The sequence below is a fragment of the Aulostomus chinensis genome, chromosome 11 (assembly GCF_037954235.1).
Source record: "Aulostomus chinensis isolate RoL2024-O1b breed Wild chromosome 11, RoL_Achi_v1.0, whole genome shotgun sequence".
NCBI lineage: Eukaryota > Metazoa > Chordata > Actinopteri > Syngnathiformes > Aulostomidae > Aulostomus > Aulostomus chinensis.
In genome coordinates this window covers 15,855,234-15,880,865 of record NC_141330.1, presented here as the reverse complement: position 1 = coordinate 15,880,865, position 25,632 = coordinate 15,855,234, and the positions used below count along the sequence as shown (strand labels likewise).

General features: G+C 40.8%; 2 protein-coding genes and 1 long non-coding RNA gene across 4 annotated transcripts; 2 read left to right on the top strand and 1 right to left on the bottom strand.

The window, feature by feature from the left end:
• Nucleotides 1–1,309: 1,309 nt before the first annotated feature.
• On the top strand, nt 1,310–20,675 carry LOC147253622 (tumor necrosis factor receptor superfamily member 11B-like). Its single transcript, XM_086218883.1, has 6 exons — nt 1,310–1,436; nt 10,700–10,927; nt 11,762–11,906; nt 17,209–17,406; nt 19,122–19,346; nt 19,429–20,675. Exons 1-6 carry the CDS (start codon nt 1,389–1,391, stop codon nt 19,821–19,823), a joined length of 1,239 nt encoding a protein of 412 aa, XP_086075009.1. The 5' UTR covers nt 1,310–1,388; the 3' UTR covers nt 19,824–20,675.
• LOC147253621 (uncharacterized) lies at nt 16,911–24,438 on the bottom strand. The gene is made up of 4 exons (XR_015118570.1): nt 24,356–24,438; nt 23,153–23,208; nt 19,073–19,296; nt 16,911–17,665 (listed from the first exon to the last, which is right to left on the bottom strand). It is a non-coding gene; the product is annotated as an uncharacterized LOC147253621 (long non-coding RNA).
• Nucleotides 22,567–25,257, top strand: LOC147253620 (tumor necrosis factor receptor superfamily member 6B-like). Of its 2 annotated transcripts, none has more exons than XM_086218884.1 (5): nt 22,567–22,637; nt 23,695–24,085; nt 24,365–24,544; nt 24,634–24,715; nt 24,855–25,257. In XM_086218884.1, the coding sequence occupies exons 1-5, from the start codon at nt 22,629–22,631 to the stop codon at nt 25,078–25,080; spliced, it is 888 nt and encodes a 295-aa protein (XP_086075010.1). In that variant the 5' UTR covers nt 22,567–22,628; the 3' UTR covers nt 25,081–25,257. The 2 variants fall into 2 exon arrangements, with proteins under 2 accessions (XP_086075010.1, XP_086075011.1); XM_086218885.1 differs by lacking the exon at nt 22,567–22,637 and adding an exon at nt 23,387–23,494.
• The last annotated feature ends 375 nt before the right edge of the window (nt 25,258–25,632 follow it).

Below are 25,632 nucleotides of genomic sequence, written 5' to 3'. Positions count from 1 at the left end.
TGGAACACTTAAAGATATTAAAGAGAGGAGTGGTAAGAAAGAAGACTGACGTTTGAATAAGTTTCAAACCCACAAACTTCGCTGCTAAATGTCCCTGGAATGGCCCGTCGATTACCGAGTAGGAAACAAAAATATTTTGGGTCACAACGCATACATTCAGTTTTCTCCTTTGTCTTTCTTTCTGAAGACTTTCACAGACTGTATTTTTAAGAAAAAATGTTAGTCGATATAACTTGTGGTCGTGGAGGAGTGCAGTGGCGCAGCATTGATTTGTGCTGCACACTGATGCAGTACACCTGGTTCCAAGGGTTTCACCCCGACTGACAACGGTTGCGTTGGGAGCCAGTATGGAAGCTTGGCCCCTGGCTCCCCTTCCTACGGTGGAGGGCTCACAGTGGAAAAAACAATGCCAACAGGGAACGCGGCTCCGTGAATGTCAACAGCGGCGGTAATCGAACTCTTGGTTATAGTTGTTCCCAAATTAGGGGTCGTAACTGGCTGCAGGTGCATTCCAATGTCTTTCTGATTGAACCCAGCAGCAGCAGCAGCTCTTAGAGGGCGATGCTAAATTCATAGAGCTACAACACTTGACCATCCGGATTTTGGATTCTGGTCTGTATGAATCTATTTTCTATCGACTAAACATTTTAAGAGTGAATAAAGCTAGAATTACTACAAAAAAGTAGCTTCCTAAAAGTATTTTCTATCTTTAGGTTCACTAAAAGCTGTTCAGCTCCAGGCTCAGACGCCCTAAACCGTTGTAGGTGAAAACACTTCCCAGAATTCCAATGCATATTCAAATTATGCTTACTAAGTCATTTTTGACTGCTTCAAACAAACACTTATAAATCATCATATTTGCAAACTGTCAAATAAAGTTTGACATAAAAAAACAACATTTACACAGCTGCAAAATACGAGTTCATTCATTCATCAAATACGGAGTCTGTTTGAAACTGCACTATGACTACAAGTTATTTCATCTTCCGACCGTCTTCCTTTCACACAGGAAAACTCACTCACCCTCCAAAATAAGATGGAGTTGCAGCAGTCCGAGGTGGCCTGGCGTTTGATGAACTTGCCCTCGCATCATTAGATTCTGCGCCTGGAGACCCTTCAAGTCGCCAACACCGCTCGCGACTTCGAGTAATCGCAACACTTATTTTTAGGTATTGAGGGGAAGACGCACAGACAGAGGGGGCAGAGCGCTGGAAATAGCGATGTGGGTGGGCACCTCTCTCTCTCTCTCTCTCTCTCTCTCTCTCTCTCTCTCTCTCTCTCCCTTTCTCTTCCTCCCCTCTCTTTCGCTCCCTCTCCCTGTGTACTGTATAAGTACAGAACCGTGATGGAGACCCCTTCATACCGCAGTTTTCATTTACGCAGCGGAGATGAGCGCTCGGATAGCGAGATCCAACCCGGCCATGAAAATAATAGTGGTGAGTTTTCTGCAGCTTGAATGTCTGGTAGCCGACGTTGCTCACTGATTTTGGAGAGACACTTTCTTCTTCTATTTTTTTTTAACTCGAGGATTAACATTTTTTGAAATCTTGGTTAATGCGTCTGCGCAGGTAATACTATGACGTAGATCATTTCCAGGCCAAATAACGGATAAATGATGCGTCTGTCTCTCTACATTTATGGCAGTGTTGTGATTTAAGGTTTCTATGTCAGACGCGTCTGCCCCTTTGGGGCAGATTTGACCTGTTGCTAAATTCTGTGTTACACTTCATCTTGGTACCATATCGATATGCTTTATTTATCTTTGTCATATTAAGCCTGGCAACTCTTTAAAAAAAAAAAAAAAGCATCCGTTATATCGGGGTGCGACATTCGTGCAATACATTTGCTGGTATCTTCACCGTGCGGTAGATTTTCTTCTGCAACATCATCATAATGAAGGAGAAATACAAACAATATTATCCTTTAAAGAGAGAAATCAATACTTTTCAAACACAAGATGTGGATAGAAATAAGACAAACTGCTAATAATGTGATGGCGTCATGTGCAGCTGTGTTGCAATGTGTTTTCTTGAGTCTGTCAGGTGATAGTGAGGCTGTGAGAGGTTGTATTGGATGGTATTTTATTAAGATACGTCTGTAGATTTTGCGGATGTCAAATTTAATGACCCGTTAAAAATGCAGTCTTTTTTAATCTTTGAAAGTAGAGGCGTAGGAATTTCCATCAGTAACCTTGGTGAAACTCTTGTTCACATTATTTCTGTCAGGACTCGCTATCAACAACATTACCCTGACACAATATTTGCAATTTTTTTTTTTGTCAATGAATGAAAGGTTAAATCAGGTCAGATATCATCACTGCTACAATGGCATGTTTGACACGAGTGGTATTTTACGCACTGGAGAACATCCTGTGGAATGTTGCCAGTCCCTGATATTTTGACTCGGATCTCCTGCTACAGTTGAAAGGTTTTATAGATGTGTGCCTCCAGGCCCGGGGCTGAGAGCCGTTACTTCCTTTGGTGTAATTTGCATGCTGTGCTGTCAGTTTTTGCATATGTTCAGGTTCAGATGTGTATCAGGGCAGAAAGCAGCTACAAAACACTGGACCCTGTATCCTTGTGTACACTTGTGTGTGTGTGTGTGTGTGTGTGTGTGTGTGTGTGTGTGTGTGTGTGTGTGTGTGTGTGTGTGTTTGAGTTAAAGATAAAGGTCTCATCTGGAGCAGCGTGCGGTCAGTCATTTGTAACGTGTTCCGTTTCTTTGTGTGTAACGTAGGCAGGTGAATACAGATGAACGCGTTTTGTTCTGTCAGCCACTTAGTGGTTCCTTTTACTCATGTCTGCACTCTTACCTAAAATAGCTAAATACCTTTTCGTGACATCATTTTCTTGTATTCAAGCATCATTCTGTCAGTCATTTGGGAAGCCAGACAAGCTTCTATTTCAGCCAACGAACAAGTCAGTCGTGCAACCACTCAGTCAGTTTCCACTGTCAACATCAAGCCAATTAGTCAATCTACACCGTCTGGATCCCTCATACCTCTCCGCCTGCTTATGTGCACCCGCCAACCACTTAGTCTGTCAGTATATATATTCTTTTTTTAAAGAAATGCTCTGTAATTTTATCCAAAAAACACTGTTTAGGTTTCAGGCTGTAAATGCACCACAACCACCTGTGTACTCGTATTCCTTACACATGTGGTTGTGTTCTGTCTTCAAACACATTTTTTGTTTGGTTCCTGGCCCAAAATGATGTAATAAAACAACTGAGCTAATATATTCAGTCCTGAGAATATTATGAGAAAATTTGGTAGAAGAATGAGGGCCAACACGCTTTAGCAGAAACATATTTGTCTCTGGGGTCAACAAGTTGTTGCAGCTTCCATCCACGCACCTTTAATCCAGGCATGCAGGAACATACAGTATCTCCATGTGTATTATCTATTATCTGTACCCTCTTTATCTTTACACCATGGCTCCTTTGGTCGCTATGGTGGCCGTTGATGTTAGCTACACAAACTTCCCTAAACCCACACATGTAGCAGCAGTGTCACACGCAGAGACAGGAGAACAAATGAAGAGGTAACCTCGCCAGAGTCACCATGGGTGACCATAGTGTTGCAAACAGTAGAGTGAGTGTGTGTGTGTGTGTGTGTGTGTTTGAGAGAGAGAGAGAGAGAGAGACAGACAGACAGACAGACAGGGAGGGAGTCATAGAAACAGAGTGTGAAGGTACAGGATCAACATGTTTTAAACAAACAGGTACAGATGTTTATTCAGAGAGCAACCAGTAAAAGTTACATCTGCACACCTAACTTCCCCTTTTAAGCTCTGATAGCATAAGTGTGTGTGTGTGTGTGTGTGTGTGTGTGTGTGTGAGAGAGAGAGAGAGAGAGTGACACAGTTGGGATGGAGATATTGATCCTGGGTATGTTTATACTTGATTAAGAGACAAAGGATTACAAGGAAGTATGCAAAAAAGATCCAGCTGTTGTATTTGTGTCACGGTCACACACAGTTCATCATCCTGTGCTACTGTGCAAGTTATATTAAAAGCAGCAGGACTGATACAATGCAAATTTTGTCAAAGTTTATTTTACTATAAATATATGTAACGATAACATATCTTCCTACTTCTTCATCTTTAACTTCTTATCTTGTGCAACAAAATAATTTGATTCCTCACACTGACTATACAGAAACCATTAGAAAAAAAAATCACAGTTTTCCAAAGTCCAAGATAAAATCTTTTTTTGTCTGAATGAAGTTTAGTATAATATATTAGAAAACCATAATCAGTCTAACTGAAACCATTGAGGTTTTGGCATTTCCACATTTATGTAAATGATTGTGATTGATGAAGACAGCTGGAATTAAAAAATGTATAACAGATTCGTCAGTACAGCCGTACACCTTCTGGACTCGGTTACCTCTTGACATGTTCAACAAGTGCTCACTTTTTTGGGCACATATGCCAAGATTTTAATCAGCATGTCCCTCTGGTGAGCTATGGCATGATGGTCACTTGCACTACTAAAACAGTCAAGGATGTCGTTCACTGCAAAAGGGAAGTGTTTGTTTCTTTGTGTGTCTCTGTACCCTATTCCTCTTACGATTGATAAAAGGCTGATTTTACATTCAAACAGAAAAACACACACACACACACACACACACACACACACATATACAGTACATATTCAAGAGCTGGAATCCCCCTCCAGCCCACCTGCCCTCTGCTGTTAACTGAAGCCATGTGCTTGGTGGATAAGCTGGTGCTGTGTGGTTTGGATCCTTTTTGCCATGGTTCTTTTCTACATGCCATGAATTTAAAGCTGACCCCAGGCCAGCAAGGCAAACAAAGTAATTCTTTTATTTCAATATAGCGCTTATCTAATCCTATCTAAACATGGTGCAGCTGCGTAAAGGTGGTGGACTCAAAAAAAGCAGTCTTAACATGACCAGCAACAGTTTAGCGTAGTCGGATCAGTTGACTCTTCAATGAACAGATTTACTCAGTATTTTTTCCTTGGATATGGTGTCAAATAGCTCTGGAATCCTATTTGTCTTTTTAAATAAAAAGTCTTTGGAATATTTGTATCTTTAAAAATTGTGCATTTTGTGCAGAATACTAACTTTTTGCATTCTTACCTGAATGTTGTATTATTAATAATTGTATTCTTAATATATATATATACATATATATATATAACTGATAATTGTATATTTACAATGTGCTATCTATTCAGAAATATTTGATAAAATATTAATCACATTTTTTTTAAAAAGAGCATTTAGAGGAAAGGAAAGAAATAAAACTAAAGAAAACATTTTTCAGCATGAAGTAGTAAAAACAAAAAATAAAATTAAAATATTGATTGTCAAAATACCAACACTCTCTGCAGCTCTCAGGCTGGGGCCATAGTGGCGAAAGCAGCCTGGCTCTGAAGTCATTGACAAGGCCCTGACAAAGATAACTAGTGGTCCAGAGGAGGTGTACATTTTAAAACTGAGTCAGACTGGTAGTCAGCAGAAAGGCTGTTTTCTTGATTTATACAACAAAAAATTATTAGCACTTGTTTTTTGAATGCGTTTCAGCTGATGTGCTGATTTCGCATTGTGATAATCCAGCCAACTCGTGATGACAGCTTTTCAATATTAGCCTGGAAGACAAAAGGGTGCACTCTGGTAATATTTTTCAAGTGGTAAAAGGCAGATTTGGGCACAAGCAGGATGTTGGGATTTGATACAGATTTTCACCTGCAGCCTGCAATTTAGTCACAGTCACTGTGCATCTGCTCCTTTGTTTTCGATGATCTACAATACAATGTATGCATTATATTATCTTAAATATAATAGATAGGGTTTGTTCCATCAAGAGACATGTAAAGTTTGGCATTGTTGACACATCTGTAAAAACTGTCATGCCACATCAGCTAATGAGACAGCACACGGGAAGCATAAATGTGAAAACAGGAGAGGACCAAGGATTGAGCCTTGTGGTATGCCACAGTTTATTATATTTCTTGGAGGACTATTGGAGGGCAACCAAACATTTTTGAACTGTGAATTAAGAACTGTGCCACATAGTCCCACATGATGTATTCTGTTTATAAGAAAATTGTGGTCAACTGCATAAAATACTGCAATTGCAACAAGACTACAGTAATTTGTATCCTGTCTTCACTGATTCACAACATTTATGAAGACTAGAAACTGGTCAAAAATTGCTGAGGACTGAATGATCAACATGTCCTTGCAGGATATTGATTTTACCATCATAGCATTGAGGGAGGTTGGAAAAACACCTGCTTGTATCAGCAGAAGCCATCAGTTTGAATGCCTCAAAGTTCTGTCCCAAGTTGTCCGTCATCATTACACATCATTTTTGGTTTTAAGTTTGTAGGAACCCAAAAGCACATCCAGCCAAACCAAAATCAAAGGTAATACTTATAATACCAGTCAAAATAACAAATAAAAAAGGAGAGCAGAGATCAAATCAACATCACTTCATCTCCTGTATACGTGACTGGATTTCTCTCAGCGTCTTGGTTATGTTGCCTGTTGTGGGAACTGTGGTCCTTCTCCTACATCCAGCAAGGGCTTGTGTATCAACACCCTTTAGAGTGAAATACACTTGCACTGTTGTGTATTTCATTCAGCAGGATAACATCTGTTAAATGCCACATGTTCCCTGTTAGGGAATGGGACAAAATCATCTTTACCCTGCATAAACACGAGGCTTTCTCTCTAACCAAATTCAAATGAGATTACTGGCATAGACTGCATAAGAAAACTATATCAGATGAAGCTGATTTAATTGGTGAAAGTGTTGTTTGTTTTATGAATTCAAGACAGGGTGGCCTAAGTCTGTTGGTGTAAATGATAGAAATTGCTTTTGTTATGTTCTTTTTTCGAAATAATTCACTGTTTCAACATTATTACATCAACACACCTTCCCTAGTTTTTTTTTTTATTTTTTTATTTACTCACTTCCTCTATTTGTATCTTGCCCTGTTAGGCTTTATATCCTCATCCATCCTTTCCTCCAAGCTGGCTGGGATCCATGCTGGATATGACTCTTGCTGGGCTTCACTCTGATGATACTCACAGTTATAATTATGCCTGTCAGTGGTCCCTAGCTGCTGTATAATTTGGGTTTCCAGTGATCGGCCATGATGTCATCAGATGGCAGCTTCTAAGGCGACAAGGAGGGTTAAGAGTTCAATATCTCTTTTAGCTGCTGATAGACAGATCCACTCATACCCAGTACATGGCATCTACCCCATAACTTAATTTGAGAGTTTATATTTTCTGCTGTAGAAGAGAGCTCCTGTATTGGCTGCTTAGTGTGTGTGCCTCTGAATGATGTGTTTCATGACCACGATGATGATAATCTGAGCATATTAGGGTTTTCTAGGAAGGACAAAGCAAACATATCAGCTATTATTCAAATAAAAGCCCCTTTCAGGAGTCTAAAAAAGAAGCTTTGTAATTTTTGGTCTTTTTTTTATATCAGGAATTTAGAGCCATGTGTGGGAAAGCGGCCATAAATTACATATTCATGTGGTTAAATGAAGCACTTAGCTGCTCAAGAGTTGATAGAGACACGCAACAGAACTAATGGGGAGTGGATATTGGACTCATTACCAGGTGGGGAGAAACGCAGTACCCACTGAATGGTAATTTAACTGCCACATTTAAATGTGCTTGCCCCCAGGTGGCCAAAAGAAGCAGTCTAAAGATTCATCTTTAGATGTGGTGTCAATGATAGTGGCTAATTGAATGCAGGCTATGATAACTCTATGTGCTTGTGTACTTCATATTCTGCTTTAAAAGTCCACTTCATTTACTTTCTTTCGCAGACGAAACGATGCATGAAATTGGAAAAAATACAGGAAGGAATAACAAAGGCAAAAAAGCTGAGCATTGTGATGGTGCGCTGAACCGTGATGTGTTTTGTAATTGTTTCAACGAGATTTTCTCAGATCTCATCTCTCAAGATTTGTTACCATGAAGCAACTTACTATGAATCTGTGCTGCCTTCATCCCTCTATTACAGCTGGAGTTGGGCCAAACTACTGCACTGTATGAAGGATATGAAAAACAAAATGCTCCTGACCACTTCCACATGTGTTCAGGCTCATCAGGATTCTCCTATCCTGCCAGTGAACTCATCAGGACTTGAAACGACGAGTAAAGTCAAATCGACAAGTGTAACTGTACCCACATTTGCAAAACCCAGGTGACCTTCTGCCAGTGCTTTGGCATACTCCACCCTCCCGATGTTTCTAAAGTGATTGGATGTGGTCTCGAGGCTTAATAGTGTGTATATACACTTCTTAATTTGAGGAGCGGGACTATGATTATGGGTTTGATTCCCGGTGGGGCCACCCATGCTACAAACAAACTCGTGCAGTCATGGTATTGCTCAGAAAGTCGTTATGGATGAAAGCTTTCTACCAAATGTTGCACTCGGAGGTCGATAGGTTTTTGCCGGGAAAACCACCATGCTAGCCAGGCTGTTTGAAGCCTAGGTTTGTATTTTGGTGTGTAAAACCCATTCATCTATTTTTACTATCTTTTTCAATGCCCCTCATTGCAAAAATGAACAGAAATAGAGGAATGTGATGTACACATATTCATTTTTAGTGCATCATTTCCAGATGGAAAATCTCCAACTACAATAAAACAGGAGATACTGCACAAATGCAAGTGTACGTATGGTACACATGAACAAATCAGTATGGTAGCATATGTCGGATCTATTCTACACATAGATATGAATACGCATGCATTTGTTATGAAATAGGCAAAACATTTGTTATGTGTATGAGGAATTCTCAAAAAGTAATGCTCATTTCCTTTTGTTTCACACACACATACATAGATTTGGTTATGTGGTTGCAAGTTACAGTATATACTTGAGAACAAATACACACGCAGGACAGAGATCAGTGGTGTGTGGCGGGTAAACTACAGGACAGAGTGTTTTGTACTCTGGTGGTGAATGGGGAAAGCCCAGTAACCTCCAACAGTTCTCTTCATGAACAGCAGCCAGGAGCGGCAACCACACAGACCAACACTGAGGAAGACAGTAATTTGCCATAAACACCAACAAGCATGTACACACACTGTAACACACACACACACACACACACACACACACACACACACACACACACACACACACACACACACACATATTCCAGCATGCACATATATGGATGTTTTGCAGTATGAATTCATTCGAAGTTGACAATACACATACACACAGGGCCGAATATCACACAATGCAAAGGAAGTAGTGGGGAAGTCCACAGAGCCAGTGCTGTAGCTGAGGAGCCTGCTGTGTGACATCTGGTCTGCATGTGGCTGTGAGCAGCTGCATGGCTGCAGGTCAAACAGCCTCTCAAACTGATATCTTAGATTTTAAGGTCTGCCCAGAGTTTTTCAGTGTCTTTTCACGCAACGCTACACAGTCTCGCTTTTGAGGCGGGGGCCAGATAGCTGTTACAGGCTCACAATAGCAGCCGCCCACGTTACAGTAGATGAGTTGCTTTTAGCGGGGACATCTATGGGTGTGGTTTGCTCTTGGTACGGGGTGGCACATCAACCTTGAATTGTTTTTATGATTTTTAGCTGCAAAACAGACTTGGGATTGTTGGTGAAGTTGGAGAATACAGGGTTGCACAACTAAGGTCTGCATCTTTGGGGCTTCTCTTCTTGCGATTCTTTTTTTAAGCATTTGTTTTTTTGGTTGCCTTTCCAAATCAATAAAAATCTAAAGCAGATAATAACAGCTCCATCCAAATATATGTGTATGTATCTGTATAAAATAAATGAGGGTCTATCTCTGTACTGTTTACTTATAGTTTGTTCTATTTTATTGCGCTTTGACCGTCTTGTATCTTTGCGTGCAGCATTTGCAGCTAATCAAATGAATTTCCCATCACAAACAGATGGTTCCTGCTTTTGTTTGCATGAAGCATTTTAAAAGTGGCTTTGAGAAGAAAAATAAGTTGAAAATGATGACATTTAATAGACCAACAGAGAAGCAGCAAGTAGCTAAAGATAAAACTTGTTTTAGCACTGAAGCAGCTGAGCAGGCTCACGTTAACAGCCTCCTTATAGTTTTTGTTGACGAGCTATGATTGTGTTAGCATCATAAAGAGGGTTTTTTTTTCTCTTCGGTCCTTGCCTGAGGCGTTTGGATGACTAAAAACCCTTGTGACATACACTTATATTTCCATGAATATCTGCAGAATATTGGCTCGACTAAAACATCTGAACCCACTTAAACATCTACAGTTTGGGAAAACAGTTAACATGTGAAGAAAAGAAGCCAATGTATTAATATGATCACTTAATCCAGAGCAATAGTTATGATATGCTCTCTGCAAAAATAATCATCATGATTTGTTTACAAAGGGGAAGATATTGGCTCCTGTACGAGTGAGAACATACAATGATATTCTGATGAATTTTCTCCTCAGGCTCCCAGAGCTGTACACTATAAAGCAAAGGAAGTCACTTTAGGGCTGTATATCCACCAGGAGCTACAACTTTAGAGCTCTGACCTTTCTTTCAACTCTTTCTTCCTGGAAGGGTTGGGCAGGCGAGAGCTCCAACATCTAAAAATATTTGAAGCTTCAGCCAAAGAGGAGATGTGCAAGAGATGGATTTCATTATAGATTTTGTCACTGTTGTTGACTCACTTGCTACTTTCTACTCTGCTACAGCTCTTCACAGCTTCTCTCTCCTGGGCCTTCCAGCAGCAGGCTGTACCACCAAAGTACCAGTACCGTGACCCCGTGACATCTGACCTCCTACTGTGCGACCAGTGTCCTCCCGGCACAGCCGTGAAACAACACTGCACTGCTGACACACCCACGGAGTGTCAACCTTGTCCTGAGAGGCATTTTGCTGAGAATTGGCACTGGGGGGATTCATGCCAGTACTGCACTTCGGTATGTAGGAGACTGAACACACATACACGCACACACACACACACACACACACACACACACACACACACACACACACACACACACACACACACACACACACACAAAGTCTGTTCATTTGTGTCAGTTCAATATTGCCTTAATGTTTTGATCCACCGGCTTGTCCTTTTTGTCACTCTATTGTGGTTTGCCTCACATCTTTTCCTTACGTGCGTGACCATACTGTTTGTTTAGATTTTGGCACAGCATCTGTAATTATCTTAACCCAGTGTTTCCACTTTTGTTATTGTTACTACAAATAAAGTTTGAATGTGCGCTTTGTGGTAAAATCATCCCTCTCAGTTTAGATGTTTCCCCTTTGCTTCTCGGGATAAATTATGTAATATGACCTCTGGCCAGCTCTGGTCGACACCATATTCCTCTTTTCTTTTATGATGATTTGTAAAAGTATGCTCTGATGAAGGTTTGGTAGACAGAGAGCACAGAAAATAAAGTGGAATCTGCATAAATGTTTGTGTGCGGAGATGTTTTTCATCAAGTTTGGTCTCACTGACTTCTGCAGCACCTTGCAAAGACATATATGAGTGGAGCGGAGGGTATCCTGCTAACATAGTAATTATATATATTTACTTATACATATACATACATACATACATACATATATATATATATATATATATATATATATATATATAAGCAACAGCTGTATACAATCACTATGACATTTGTGTTTTCTGTTCATAGATACAGATCAGTTGGTCTGGGATATGTTATGTCCCCACACACATAAGGATCAGCATCACCTTAATTCTGCCTCTTTGTGTTTGTTGTGTTTAGGTGTGCAAGGAGAGACAATTAGTGAAACAGGTGTGCAACAGCACCCATGACCAGTTGTGTGAGTGCGCTCCAGGTTTCCACCTAGTGGTTGAATTCTGCATCACACACAGTACCTGTCCACCTGGCTACGGAGTGGCAGCTTTGGGTAAGAATTATTGAGCTGGTTATTTGATCAAATATGCAACTCTTTATGTCTTAAAATGTGTGACACGTTAAATGTACTCGGCTCTGCGTGTGGATTTAGGTCTAACAGCGTGATACCGGTAAATTTTACTGGCGAACTGCCTTCTTTTACATTCAGTATTTTATAAACAAGACGCTCAATTATTGTGTGGGTTTTCTGTCTATCCAGTCAGGATAAAAAAAATTCCATAATATTTTTCAAACTGTTATTTCATCAGGAAAGAGTTTAAAATTCTTCTTTACAAACAGCATCCTGGCCAAGACAGACAGAAGCACAATAGGGTTGACGACAGGGTCACAGCCATACAAGACGGGGAAAAGGAATCACTCAAAGTATCTGCAGCCAGATCTGGCAGCCTGCAAGTCATGTGGAGTTACAGTGGGAATCCTATTCTAACGTTCTGAAGTATTTGTTTCCAAATTGCATTCAACAATAAGAGCTGCACAATGTTGTTGTTTAAAGATAATTCCAATTTTTAAAGCCGCTGTAGTTTTGCTGTCTTTTTCCCAAAATCCGACTGAAATTTGGATGTTGTTCACCCACAATGGATCCGAGTAGTTTAACCAGAAGAGACAAGATAAGATAAGATGAACCTTTATCCGTTCCTCAGTGGGGAAACTGGCACTGTTACAGCAGCAGAAACAGAGAAGTAGTAGCATAAGAAGTACAGAGCAATAAATAACAGAAACTGTAATCAACTACAGTAAAAACTACAATATACGCTACTAGACATTCCTTAAACACAGGAGGAAGTACCTCCCCCAATACGACATCATCAGATCTGATTGTCCCTCAGCTTTAGTTCTACCATCCTATAAAATTTCATCAAAATCCATCTACTGATTTTTTGGGAGTCGTCCTTATAACAGGTAAATCAACACCGGTCCAGTCAGTACACACATAATCCATCTGGCACTAGTAGAGAACCAGCAGACACAGGGCAACACATGAGGGCGGGGCCAGGTGAGGGCAGGAAGAGAGACAACAACAGGTGAGAACCAAAATAAAAGCACGAGACAGGAAACATGAAGAATGCATGAAAATAAAACAAGATTTAAAAGATGTATCAAATCTGACGCAGTCGAACCAGCTGCCAGCTTCAGTACGACTCCAGATGATCAGGATTATCAGAATTGACCGTTCGAACTGTGACCATCACAGCAAACTGAAAAGTTTTCAGAGATTCAAATAGGGAACCAGAGGGAATGAAATGCCCATGAAATCAACTGAGCGTTCCGGTCTAACGAGAGAATTTAACAATGCTTGGAGGAAACTCGAGTTCAAGCTCAGGTTTCAAAAGTCTTCCAAAAATCGCAAAGGACTGTTTGAGATTTCAGTGAGAAAATGATCAGTTTTGGCTTTTCTAGAGTAAAATTATCTCTCCTCAAATGTTATTTGGTAAATCTGAGAGCGCAATTTGTGCAGTTGTGCGATTGATTGTGTGCACATAGTTTTTCAACCTCATCACGACACTTTCCTTTCATCTTGACATACTGTGCCTTGCTCTGCACTGTCTAACCTAATCTGAAATCAATTCAATCCCAGATATCCTTTGATGGCACGTCAGAAAGAAACTGTGACGCTGCCAAAGCAGAAACACACTTACACATCAACATGTCTACACTCTTGTGTGACTGGAAGCCATCTTTCCCACGTTCTTCCTCTGGATCTGTGAATCAGATCTGTTCCAGATACAAATGTCTCTTCTTGTAGAACTGACAGAAACAACAAAAAAACAACAAAACCTTCGTAACTCTTCTCTGCAAGTTCCCTGATCTTGAATGTTTGGAAAATATCACCAGGAAGAGGCTACATCGTACCCGAGTCTGGCAGAGAAATGTTGAAGTAAGGCAATGAAACTCTTACAGTTGCCGGTTCCAGTTGGATCAAAACTTAGGACAGTTGACATATGTTTCTCAACTCTTTCATTTCTGAGCATAGACATTTCTTCTATTTGTGATATTGCATGGCATAGAACCTGATTAAAGTTCCAGGGTTAGAATTAAATCAAACTATAGAAATTAAATTTAAGTTCTAAAATGTAATTTACTGAATGTACTCAGGATTCAGTGTGTTAAAGCCTCATTTCATGTTTTCTTTCTGCTCAATAACGACAAATACCGGTACATCCGTTTGCGCGTCTTATCTAGGTCATGTTTTTGGAGCGTGGCACAAATGCTGTGTATTATGGTGCAGTTTTTTTTCTGTGATGAATGTGATGGCGTTGTCATAGTTTACTGTCAGTACCATTTATTCAGTCTGCGTAAAATGTGTAATGACAAGTTTTCACCGTGGTAGTTGTCGTGGCCGAACTTCCCTAAATTATACAACCTGTTCCTCAAAAATACTGTATGTAGTGACACAGACAAGAATAAATGTGGTAGATATGTCATTCAAACAGCGTTCATCTTCATAAAAAATATGACATGTCTCTTGAAAGAGGTTTGCACTGGCTATGTGTCAAATGTTTTTTGTTTTTTTTTTTGCCTTTCAAGTACTCACAAGAAGGTGTCTTGAGCTCACGGGACATTTTTCACCACTGCATCACTTCTTTGTGACTCCAGAATGCAAAAATAGCCAGACACATACGTTTAGTTTAAAGCTAACGTTGCCCCATAGCCATCAACTACAAACAGTGGCAAAACTGTCCAAAAATGAATCAAATTGTGAAATGATTCATGAATCAGAGACTGTCTGGGATGCAAAAAGCAAAAAACTGCAGCAGTAACGATGGAGCAGGCTAAGGAGGAGGCGACAGAACTATCACGGTGACGCGCAGGCATCACCATCAGATCCGACCGTGTGGAGACCAATGCCAATGATTACCTGTTCTGTCACCCACCACCCACATTTTATGGCATTTCGGATTTGAGATGGGTCTGATTGACCCGCTAGCGGGAGCAGGATTCTGTAACTAATCCGCCCCAAAATTTAATGGATTCTTTCTTGGCTCATACTACAACCCCTCAACTAACTTTGGGAAAATCCTTTCTTTTTGTGTGTGTGTGTGTGTGTGTGTGTGTGTGTGTGTGTGTGTGTGTGTGTGTGTGTGTGTATTCCTGCTGACGTACAACCAAACAAAAGCCTCCGCAAATGTGACCTTCAAACATTTTCTCATGGCAATCTTGAAAGTCCAGCTCAGTCCACAACATGTGATCTCAATTTACTGATCGTATCAGCTGCTGTTGGTTCCACTGACATTTCAAGAACAGCAAAAATGTCTAATGTTTACTCATCTGCAGTCAGTCGATGTTATGGTTTCTGGATTACCACTTGTTCCTCTTCACACGTCATCAACTATCAGCATATTCTGGCTGACAACCCTGAGGAAGAGGAAGCTTTGATCAGGGTTGTCAGCTGGTAAAGTGGTGAGACATTTCCCCTACTTTCCAGAATTACAATTTTCTCTCAGACTTTACTGGAATGCTGACAGACTCACGTAGAATCTGCTGCATCATGTTGACCTTAAGGATTTAGGATTATGCACCTGTTAAACCCTTTGACGGGAGGACGTTTGTTATGCGAAACCATCAGAGAGATGCGGCATTTCTACTTTTTTCTCTTCCGCTGAATTCTATTTGAATTGTCTAGAATCTAGACAATTCAAATAGACACTTTGTCTTTAAAGGACTTTCTAGAGTCTAGAAAGTCCTTTAAAGACTTAAAGTGAAACGTATGAATAGTGTACGTGTGCGTCTGCAGTGACAGTAAACGGCAATTTCAGGATATTTTTAGACCTAAAACCAACTGCAGCTAGCATGACACGCCATTTCCATGCATTCATTAGCACACAGAAGCTTATTATCCCCCCATCGAATACTGACTCCACTGACGTATGAGACCTTTTCCTTACATTTCTCAACATTGATCCATCCTCCACTGACGTTTCACAGACATGAGACAGCAATTCTAGGGATTCCCCTTCCTGAAGCCTAAGGACTCATTATATAATTCTTCGAGTTGTGGTTTAGACCTTAAAACTGCAGGATGTCAGAAAAACCCACAGTTCAGTCTCTTGACACAGGCCTTTATGACTCAATTTCTCTCCTTTTGGTATCCAGATTTCTATTTTCTGCTTTTTGTAATTCTTAACTGCTCTGAGTGAATGTGATTTCTGGAGACACTGGCTGCACTGTAGTGAGAATAATAATAATGTTTACCTCTACCTCTAGCCGTTACCATTGAATTTGGTTATTTCATTGATCAATCAGTTGTTTACTTCTTTTAATAATATGTCTAGATAATATGATTTAATAGCTAATTTTCTGCAAAAAAAAACCCCAATGTGTTCATTTCATATGCAGTAAATTACATAAAGTTAATTCCAGTGTTGTGTAATTCAATACCAAGCAGCTGACATTGAATGAGAGGTGGGGTTCACCCTGGATGGGTCACCAGTCCGTCACAGGGCCGTCAGGAGTAATTAGGGGTTCAGTATCTTGCTCAAGGGTACTTGGACATGGTCACCAGGGGAAGTGAGGATCGAACCGGTGACCCTTCATTTCCGAGACAGCCACTCTACCTCTGAGTCATGCCGTCCCATGGTTTTGTTTCAACAGTAAGACATTTAACATTTTCTAGAGAAGAAACCCCCTTCACGGCGATGCAAAGTTTAAAGGTCAGGTCAGAGTTGCAGTATACGCCTGTCTTCCTACACGCTTTCATTTCAACGCTAGAGATTAAAATTAGAATGAGGATGTGAATGAAACATCTGCTGTAAAGTTACATGCTTGAAGTCAAACATCAAAAGTTCCAATGGTGAACTCTAATATGTTATGGCAAATATAGAACATGCAGCTTTAAATGAGTTATAATCAGCTGTATAAAATAAATAGGTAACAGTGTTAGACTCCACATACGTAGTTAGGACATGAAACCAATTTTGGAGACAAGGTAAAATGACGTAATGTAATGATGGAAAAGAAACTGTTAGTTCTTATATTTTTGGTTTTATTTGAGCTGAGACAGGCGGTATTTTTTTGTGTGCGAAAACCCCCACATAGACATAAAAACAGAAGAGTGAGCACCACAGATGAGTCATTCTCAGAATTGAACAGTCATCTGTCGTCCTTATTGGTTGTCACATGCGGTCGCTGTTCTTAGAATCACATCTCCTGATGAGCCGTGAGCGTTGATAGTGAAGGATGTGCACTCACATGCTGACAAAGATGTTTTAAAATGTGTTTTGCAAAAATTGTTAAAATGCAATTGCACACAAGTAGGAAAAGCACACACATCAACTCTCTCTCTCCCCCTCCCCCAGGCACACCAGTGAGCGACACCGTTTGCGAGCGCTGTCCTGCTGGTCATTTCTCTACCGGTGGCTCCTCCACAGAACCGTGCCAGCCTCACACAAACTGCACAGATTTGGGCCTGAAGACGCTGCGATGGGGTTCATCCACCTCAGACAGCCTGTGTGTGATAACGGAGTGTTCTCAGCATCACACTTTGTGCCACACTGGTGAGACCATATAACTCACAACAGCAGAGGAGCTTAATTACTAATAGGAAGCATATGGAGGGTTTTAGAAGTCGCAGAAGAAGTATTTACACAGCACACATGTGATGATGATTTTCAAGCAAACCTCAGTTGTCAACAAGTTAAAATCAGTCAAGACGGAATTATTTCAAGCATGTGGTCATTTTCATTCCTGAAGGCAGGGGATTTCCTTGGTCATGTTCCTTGTCCGGATTTCATTTTTCACCAGATTCTCACATGTCTGAAAACCAAACAAGAAGGAAAAGACAAAGAGCTGGGTTTATGGTACTGCTATCATAATGACCCATAATGGTTCCATTACGCTTTTAACCGTCTCGTCCTCAAACTATAATAACAGAGGAAACTGAGTCAAGCAAAAGCGAGCTGGACGGTCTTTGTTACTCAGACTTAAACTACGACAGATACTGTCAATTAATTCTGCAGGAGAAGCCTCAAATATGACACTGAATTCCCTGAGCCTGAGAAACCACAGTCAAAGAACACACACATACAGATGAACACACACTCATGCGCACGTAGAGGAAAACACACAGAGCTATTCCCCCTCCGGGAGAGTGATGCTTGCCGCAAATGTTCATTCACAAATTGTCTTCTTGCAGACCACTAAACCACAGATTGTCTGTAGCAAATCCAAGGAAGTTTTTTTTAAAGAAAAAATGTGAAATTGATAGCTGTTGGGAATATGTGAGTTGTTACATGATTCGGAGAAACCATCACAGGATGTCGATGTCAATTTTACAGGCCGAGCATCACTTGAACTATGCCTACATAAGAGAAACGAGCCTAATATCCTCTTCACATTACTCTCACTCACACTGCACCAGCCTAGATTTCCTGGTGTGCCTCGCTGACAGACGCTCTGCAGGTCAATCACACATTCACATCGAAATATTTAATTTCAGGACACATTAACATCATAGCTCGTTATGTTGTAATGTCCTTGGATGTCGAACAAAAAAACATTTTCTTCACAAAAACACTTTTTCCTTATAAGGAATGCTTTGCGTGGTCATCAGTAGAACTTAACTTGCAAAAAAACCATGGCATGCAATGATGAAATAATATGGGCAGAGTTCACCGATTCGCTTCAGCCGACTGTGCAGTTCTGGCTGCAGCACACATGGGCTGGGTTTGGCTTGGCCTGCTAAACTGGTGTCAGTTGGAATGGTGCTGTCAAGGGAGAACAGAAGGAGAAGAAACCTTTGTTTCCCCTGCGGTCCAATTATAAGCCAGCACTTTTAACACAAACACATATAAACAAATCCAGATTGATGCAATTCTTACTGGAGTGAAAAGAGCAATCAGAGGGCAAACATGAATAAAGCCTCTGTAATCCAGCTGATTGAGTCCAAGTGTTCATTCAGCGCAGTATGACAATAGCCTCGACTATATTCACAGTCTCATGTGTACCTCAGATGGTGCATGTCTGACTATGACGTGCCGGTATGTACGCCGAATTGATAATAACTGCTGAGAAAAGCAATGCATCATCCCAAAAAATGTATTTTGCCTTTCAACTACACCAAAATATAAATGGATTATACAGGCTGACATTTTAGACAGTTAGTAGTCAGTCACTGTCGTCCATGTGGGCATGTGAGTGTTGTGATTAAGACTGACTTCGCACCTCTGGAAAATAAAACTTTAACCATCTTTTTTTTCTTTCTTCATTCCAGATGTGACACTGTGCGAGGAGGCAGTTTTCCAGTCGCTAGCCTCACTGCGCCTGTCCTCTGTCCCCCTGGAGAGGCTGTTGGAGAGTCTTCCGGGGCGGAGAGTGGATCATAAGAGCCTGGAGAGGCTGAAGAGGGCTTGTTCTCCACAGCAGCAGGTCCTCCAGCTGCTACGGCTCTGGAGGGAGCAGAACAAAGACCAGGACAAGCTGTACGGCATCATACAAGGTACTGATAGGAGACCTGTTGGTTCTATTGAGCTTTCATATTTTAAGTTTTTCAGTATTAATATGATACCACATCCCTCCAGGTGTGAACCACTGCGAGAGAAAGGTCTCTCGTTGCAACGGCCTAAAGAACCTGACCCTGGATGACCTCCTGAAGGTCACAAACAGCTTGCCAGGGGTTAAAGTTCATCTGGAGGATATCCAGGCTGTGGTTTCTACTTGCATGCCCAGACAGTACATCCTAGAACTCCTTCACCTCTGGAAGACAGCAAACTCTGATCTGGATCTTGCCAAAGGTCTGTCTCACAGCCTGAGGGTTCTACGCAGCAAAGGGGCGCCGCGCTACCTTCTGAAAGGCCTGAAGAAGATCAGCCGCATCATAGAAACCACCTCAACACGTAAGATGTATGAAAAGATGTTTGTTAGTATGCTTCAGGATGAGTTGTGTTTTAAAAACCACAAACCATTAAATGAATAAGAAAATGAAGCATCGTTAATAGGAATACACACGACAGCATCGTCACATCGTGAACTCAAAGTGAGCAGGGGGGAAACGTGTATGTGAAAAGGGAGGAGACACAGGTCCCACCATAACTTATTGATGATGTTACCAAGCTATAGGTGTGACAGTGCTACAATCAGGACGTTTTATAGGTAATAAGTGACGATAATAACTTCCTACCCTCAGTCTTCAGCAATGACTCTAATAAGCCTCGGATGAAAAAAAATCACACATCTGTGCATTCCAGGGAATCCTAAACTAACACGTCATGGGAACTTTTTGACCGGAGTCTGTGAAAAAATAAAGAAACTATTTAAGATGTAAATAGCACAATATTTTATGGAAGACGGGATGGCAGATTTTTTTTTCTTTCTCGCTGTTTGAGAGGAAGGATTCGTTTTCACAATGAAATACATGTATTTTCTAGTTTTCCTTTGTTTGTTGGATTGTTCTGGACTGCTGGCAAGTGAAGCTCATTTCATTTTTTTTTTTCAAAACTTGTCAGCTTTATGAATGTACAAAGGAGTGCAATTGTTTTCTATTTAAAAAAAAAGTAATAATGTTACTTTCTGAATATGTAAAGGCTCGTGTTTATGACTTTATCAGAAATACTGGATTCCAAATGCTGCAAGTTCATGAAGTGATGTGTGTTTTATATTTTGTTGTATCACTTTTATATTATGAAACGTATGACCTTTATTGTATATATATGCCTGACTGGTCCTCTTTAAGCTTGTGTAACACTGATGTCAAATGATCTGATTAAAATCAGTTTGTAAAAATTCTTCATAAAAAAAACCCCAAACAGATGAATGGCTTTTTTTTTTTCTCCTTTGCTGTGATTACGGAAATCAAAAACTGTACGACTTAACTAACTTTGTCCATTTTTCCATCCAGCTGTCAGCAGACATCACTGCTTCCACTTATTAAAACATATTTGTGTGTGATATTTTCAGGAGTTGCTGATGAAAGTAATCGTTATTTTAAAATGTGCTTCAGTCATTTTGGTGCAGGTTTATTGAACTTGGAGTATCTGGTTAGTCGTCTGAAGATAATTCCAGGTTGGCTGGCAGTATTTCATGTTAACACTTGCGCAAATGTGTGTGTGTGTGTGTATATATACATATATATATATATATATATATATATATATATATATATATATATATACTCACATTATGTAGAATATATATGTATAGTATACATTATGTCCTGTAGTATACGTTAGTAGTTTTTATGTACTTGTGAGTTTCCATCACGCTCATCCGACAAATGATCAAGAAAGGGTTTCCAGAGGTAACCCTATAAACATTCAATATAACCATTAAAAAGTCGGGATTTATGATTTGCAAAAACTTCCCAGCAACCTGAGAGCGACACCTGTATAAATCATGAAGAGCGATGACAAAGAGATCATTTCTACCATCAACCAAAGATGTTTTTTCAGATATTTCAACATCGGTTAAACCTTAACAAGATGAAGCTGAAGGTTAGGTCATCGAGTACAGAACTCCTAATATTTGCCTTGATGACACAAAAATCAGTTAAGACTGATTATAGGAACAAGACTGTCTGACTCTGAAACAACAGCTGAACTGGTGTGTGGTTGGGTATCACATTACATTTTGACCACCTTCTTCTCTTCCCAGTACTACCTCTATAATATCAGATGAAGAACGGTTCACTCATCCTGACTATAAAGTACTGCAAAAGTATCTCAAAAATACCTGCTAAATTTTCTGAGCTTATACCTGCATCAATGAAAAAACTTAGAAAAGCTTGTGACCGGATAATTTCCGTTGCCTTAAATCATAATAGAGGTTTATTACAATCAATATAATAATAAATTACATATTAGATAAGACAAAGGAAAGATAAGAGACTGGTTATGACTTGTGATTTTGTGTCAAACAAAGGGGCAGCACTGTGGTGCAGTGGTCAGCACTGTCGCCTCACAGCAAGAAGGTTCAGGGTTCGAGTCCCGGCTCCAGCACAGGATCTTTCTGTGTGGAGTCTGCATGTTGTCCCTGTTCCTGTGTGGGTTCTCTCTGGTACTCCAGCTTCCTCCCACAGTCCAAAGATATCAAGAGGGGATGAGGCTGATTGATACTCTAAATTGACCGTAGGTGTGACTGTGAGTGTTAATGGTTGTCTGTCTCTATGTGTTGGTCCTGTGATGGACTGGTGACCTGTCCAGGGTGAACCCTGCCTCTCACCTGAAGGCTGCTGGGATAGGCTCCAGCCCCCCCCCCCCCCCGCACCCTTAACAGGATAAGAGGTAGAAAATGGATGGATGGATGATTCAAAGATCCCTGGAAAAATAATCTTGCACTGAACGCTATGATGTGTAATCTAAAGAAAACACATGGTTAGATGAGAATAAAATAATTACTTACCTTTAACAGAGCTGATGATTTGGGAGTCACTTATCTGTCTGGTGTCTGGTCTGTGTACTATTCATTTAAGGCTTGAGGACAATTGAAAGGTAAGTTTCATGAACCCTGAACAAACTGCAAAAGCAAAAGCTTTTTTGTTACAAAGAGACTCATTCCCAGCACAGATGGTGACTTATTTCAAATCCTTTTTTTTACACACTCATATATTCCCACATGACTGCCCAGATTTCACAAAAGAATGCACCTTGACTCATGGTACAGAATTTTTTTAACCTTGTAATCAACTTCACTTGAATGACACCACCCAATTAGTAGTAGTTCCTCCGTGTCAGAGTATAAAGCTGCGTGTCATCCAGCCCAAAGCATCTTCAACTGAGGTGACGACATGCATGAGGTGAGTACAGAGATTACAAAGAGCAGAGACCGATGTGACGATAATGATGTTTTAGACAGAGTTGGATAGCAGTAAATACACATCAATTATGATATGTTGACTATATTTGAATATATATATATACATACATATATATATATATATATATATATATAAAGAGTTAAGGAAATCAGAAATCAAAGCAGACGCTCCTTTTATCAGCACTTTATTTCAATTGATCCTTTTTTTTTTACCAGTTCTTTTTACAGATGGAAGTATTAATAAAATGTCTCATTTGATCATGTGATGTGGCTACAGTTGGTGGAGGCTGCCTCAACACTCCAACCCTCTCATCAGGAGCAATTAGGGGTTCAGTATTTTACTCAAGGGCTCTGTGACAAGCTGTCCTTTGACTGGACACCTACTCTCCTTGTGATGAAGCCAAATAATGTCAGTCATTTGGCTAGGTTGAGGAAAAGATAATGATCTGGGTTAAAATGAACACCGTTTTGACCAAAAAGGTAGACAACACTCACCACTGGTGTCATAAAGCAAAAGCCGGATCCCACCGCAGCTGCATGGTGTCCACATCCTGTCAATGACAGCAATTCCATCAAACAGCAGCAACCCTCAGATGAGCAACAGGACACTCCTGCCCTGCACTCGCCTTTCTATTGATGTAACCTCCTCCTTGCTCCCTCCACCTCTGTATACAGACATCTCATCTCTCCTCTTACTGAAGTCAGACCTCCTGCTCTCCTGCAACTGTAGGCACTACAGCCACCAGTTAGCAGTGGTTACTTGTACAATATTTTAAGTAGTTTTCCCCACTAGTATTTACAACCTGTCTCCTCTTTCTTCTGGATCGCAGAGGCTGGGTAAGTTTTGTAACCAAGCTTGTAATGCTGCAATCATAATATTGTTGTGGTTCATTTTATTCAACTGTATTTTCAGAACGTGAAATGACATGCCTGGTTCATCTTGTTTAGGTGTGATGGAGCAGTGATAATGTTTAACATTCGGTCCACGGATCGGTGGAGAGATGGTCTCGCACTAAAATGACTCTTCTTCTCCTCAGCTGCTCATCCCATCCCTACTCCTGTTCGTCGGTGTGCTCTGCCGGGCCTCGGCGGACGAGCCCCCTCCCACTTACAAGCATGTGGACAGGCTCACAGGAGAAACCCTCACCTGCGCCAAATGTCCGCCGGGGACGCACATGACGACGCACTGCACAGCCAGCGCGCCGACTGCGTGCACGCCGTGCGGCGCGGACCATTTCACCGAGCTGTGGAACTACCTGCCCAAGTGCCTTTACTGCAATAATTTCTGCGGAAGAAACCAGGAGGTGGAATCAGAGTGTTCCCCGATCAGCAACAGAGTCTGTCGGTGTAAAGAGGGCTTCTACGTGACCGATGGCTTTTGTATGATACACGCGGTTTGCGCGCTCGGCTACGGCGTTCAAACAAAAGGTGACTTTTTTTGTTGTCGTTGTTGTTGAAGTTTCGATCATACATTTGCGCCCATCACTGTGGCACATATCAAAAGATAATCCCCGAAATTCATATTTGAGATCGGTTTAACAACAAATGCAGCTAAAGTGTAAGTCAGCCTCAGACATTTTCTCGACGTTTGAACGAATATAACAATCGTGTTCCAGCTTGAATACCCGATGCAGCAATACTGAGTTTTCACGAGCAGCAGCAACAACAAATTTATGAAACCTCTGAATGTCCTCTTACCATCTCTAGGTACGTCACAAACGAACACAGTGTGTCAAAAGTGCTCTCCTGGCTACTTCTCTAGTTCATCCTCCGCACTTGACTCGTGCGTAAAACACAAGGAATGCGTCACGGGTCAGGTGACGTTCCTCAATGGCTCAGTTTACTATGATAAAGTGTGTGGCTCCTGTGAGGATCTCGCAAATGGAGGTAAGTCTTTTTTTTTCCAAGAGTATTTCTGAGAGAATGTGAAATCCACAATCAGCACAAGGGTAAACTGACAAGGTTTTCCTCTCCAGATGGGTGGCTCAGGTCTTTCCTCTCAGGATTCTTCAGCATGCACAGGATAGGTGTGTGTGAATTAAGGAGATTTGTTTCCAGGTGAGCCAATGATTTAAACCTCATTGCCCAGTGCTTCCTTGCTGGTATACATTCATTCTCAATCATTATCATTCATAATTCCTCCTTTTTCCAATTCCCTAACGCCACCCAAGACATTAACACCATCTCAATCTAACAGGTACATTCATAGAGCAAACAAGGAAGGACAGGCCAAAAGAATAACTGTGCCCAAAAAGAGAGATCCACTCCTGCATCACATTAGAAACTGGCTGGCTGAGGTCCCAGAGGAGCAGCTGCAGAAGGTGCCACAGATGCTGAACGATGCACAACTCACCAACATGGCTGTGAAGCTGGAGAAGAAACTGGAGGAGGTTAAAGGCTTGAATTGTACCTTAACTTCTTAATGTACAAAGGGGACTGTTACAAACCTGCCAGAGATACAGTACCCAACTTCTATCCTTAGAAGCATTCAGGCAAAGGTGATTTTGTTTATTAATTGTGTTTCAATTCACCTAATTTATGTTGTTGTGTTGTTGTTGTGTAACCAACTGTACCGCTCTCTGCCCCCTTAATTGCCCTCCACGGGGATAAATAAAGTTTTCTGAATCTGAATCTGAATCTTGACCGTGAGCTGGGTTTCAGAGAGGACGTGACAGGCTGCACACAAGTCTGTTTCAATGGCGTACAATCAGACATACTCATCACGTCCTTCCCGTTTAGCTATTTATCTAATCAGAGTTGGAGAACGTGCAGAAAGTCATTGAAAGACGTGCTTTACCGCACGTGAATCGACATACATGGAGCTTTGAGGATATTTGGCTGCAATTTAATTAAATATCCTCAAGGTGTCGCACTTTCCTCTTTTTTTAAATTTCAACATCATTTTTACAAATTACCGTTTGTGACCTTATTGACTCGGTTCAAATTTTTCAAACAGACAAACAAATATATATAAA

Coding starts and splice junctions, on each gene's coding strand:
- LOC147253622 (XM_086218883.1), top strand. CDS start 1,389: ATGAGCGCTCGGATAGCGAGATCCAACCCGGCCATGAAAATAATAGTG. Junction 1,437..10,699: donor CGGCCATGAAAATAATAGTG/GTGAGTTTTCTG, acceptor ACTCTGCTACAG/CTCTTCACAGCTTCTCTCTC. Junction 11,907..17,208: donor CTACGGAGTGGCAGCTTTGG/GTAAGAATTATT, acceptor CCCCTCCCCCAG/GCACACCAGTGAGCGACACC.
- LOC147253620 (XM_086218884.1), top strand. Junction 24,545..24,633: donor TGAGGATCTCGCAAATGGAG/GTAAGTCTTTTT, acceptor TTTCCTCTCCAG/ATGGGTGGCTCAGGTCTTTC. Junction 24,716..24,854: donor TTAAGGAGATTTGTTTCCAG/GTGAGCCAATGA, acceptor TCAATCTAACAG/GTACATTCATAGAGCAAACA.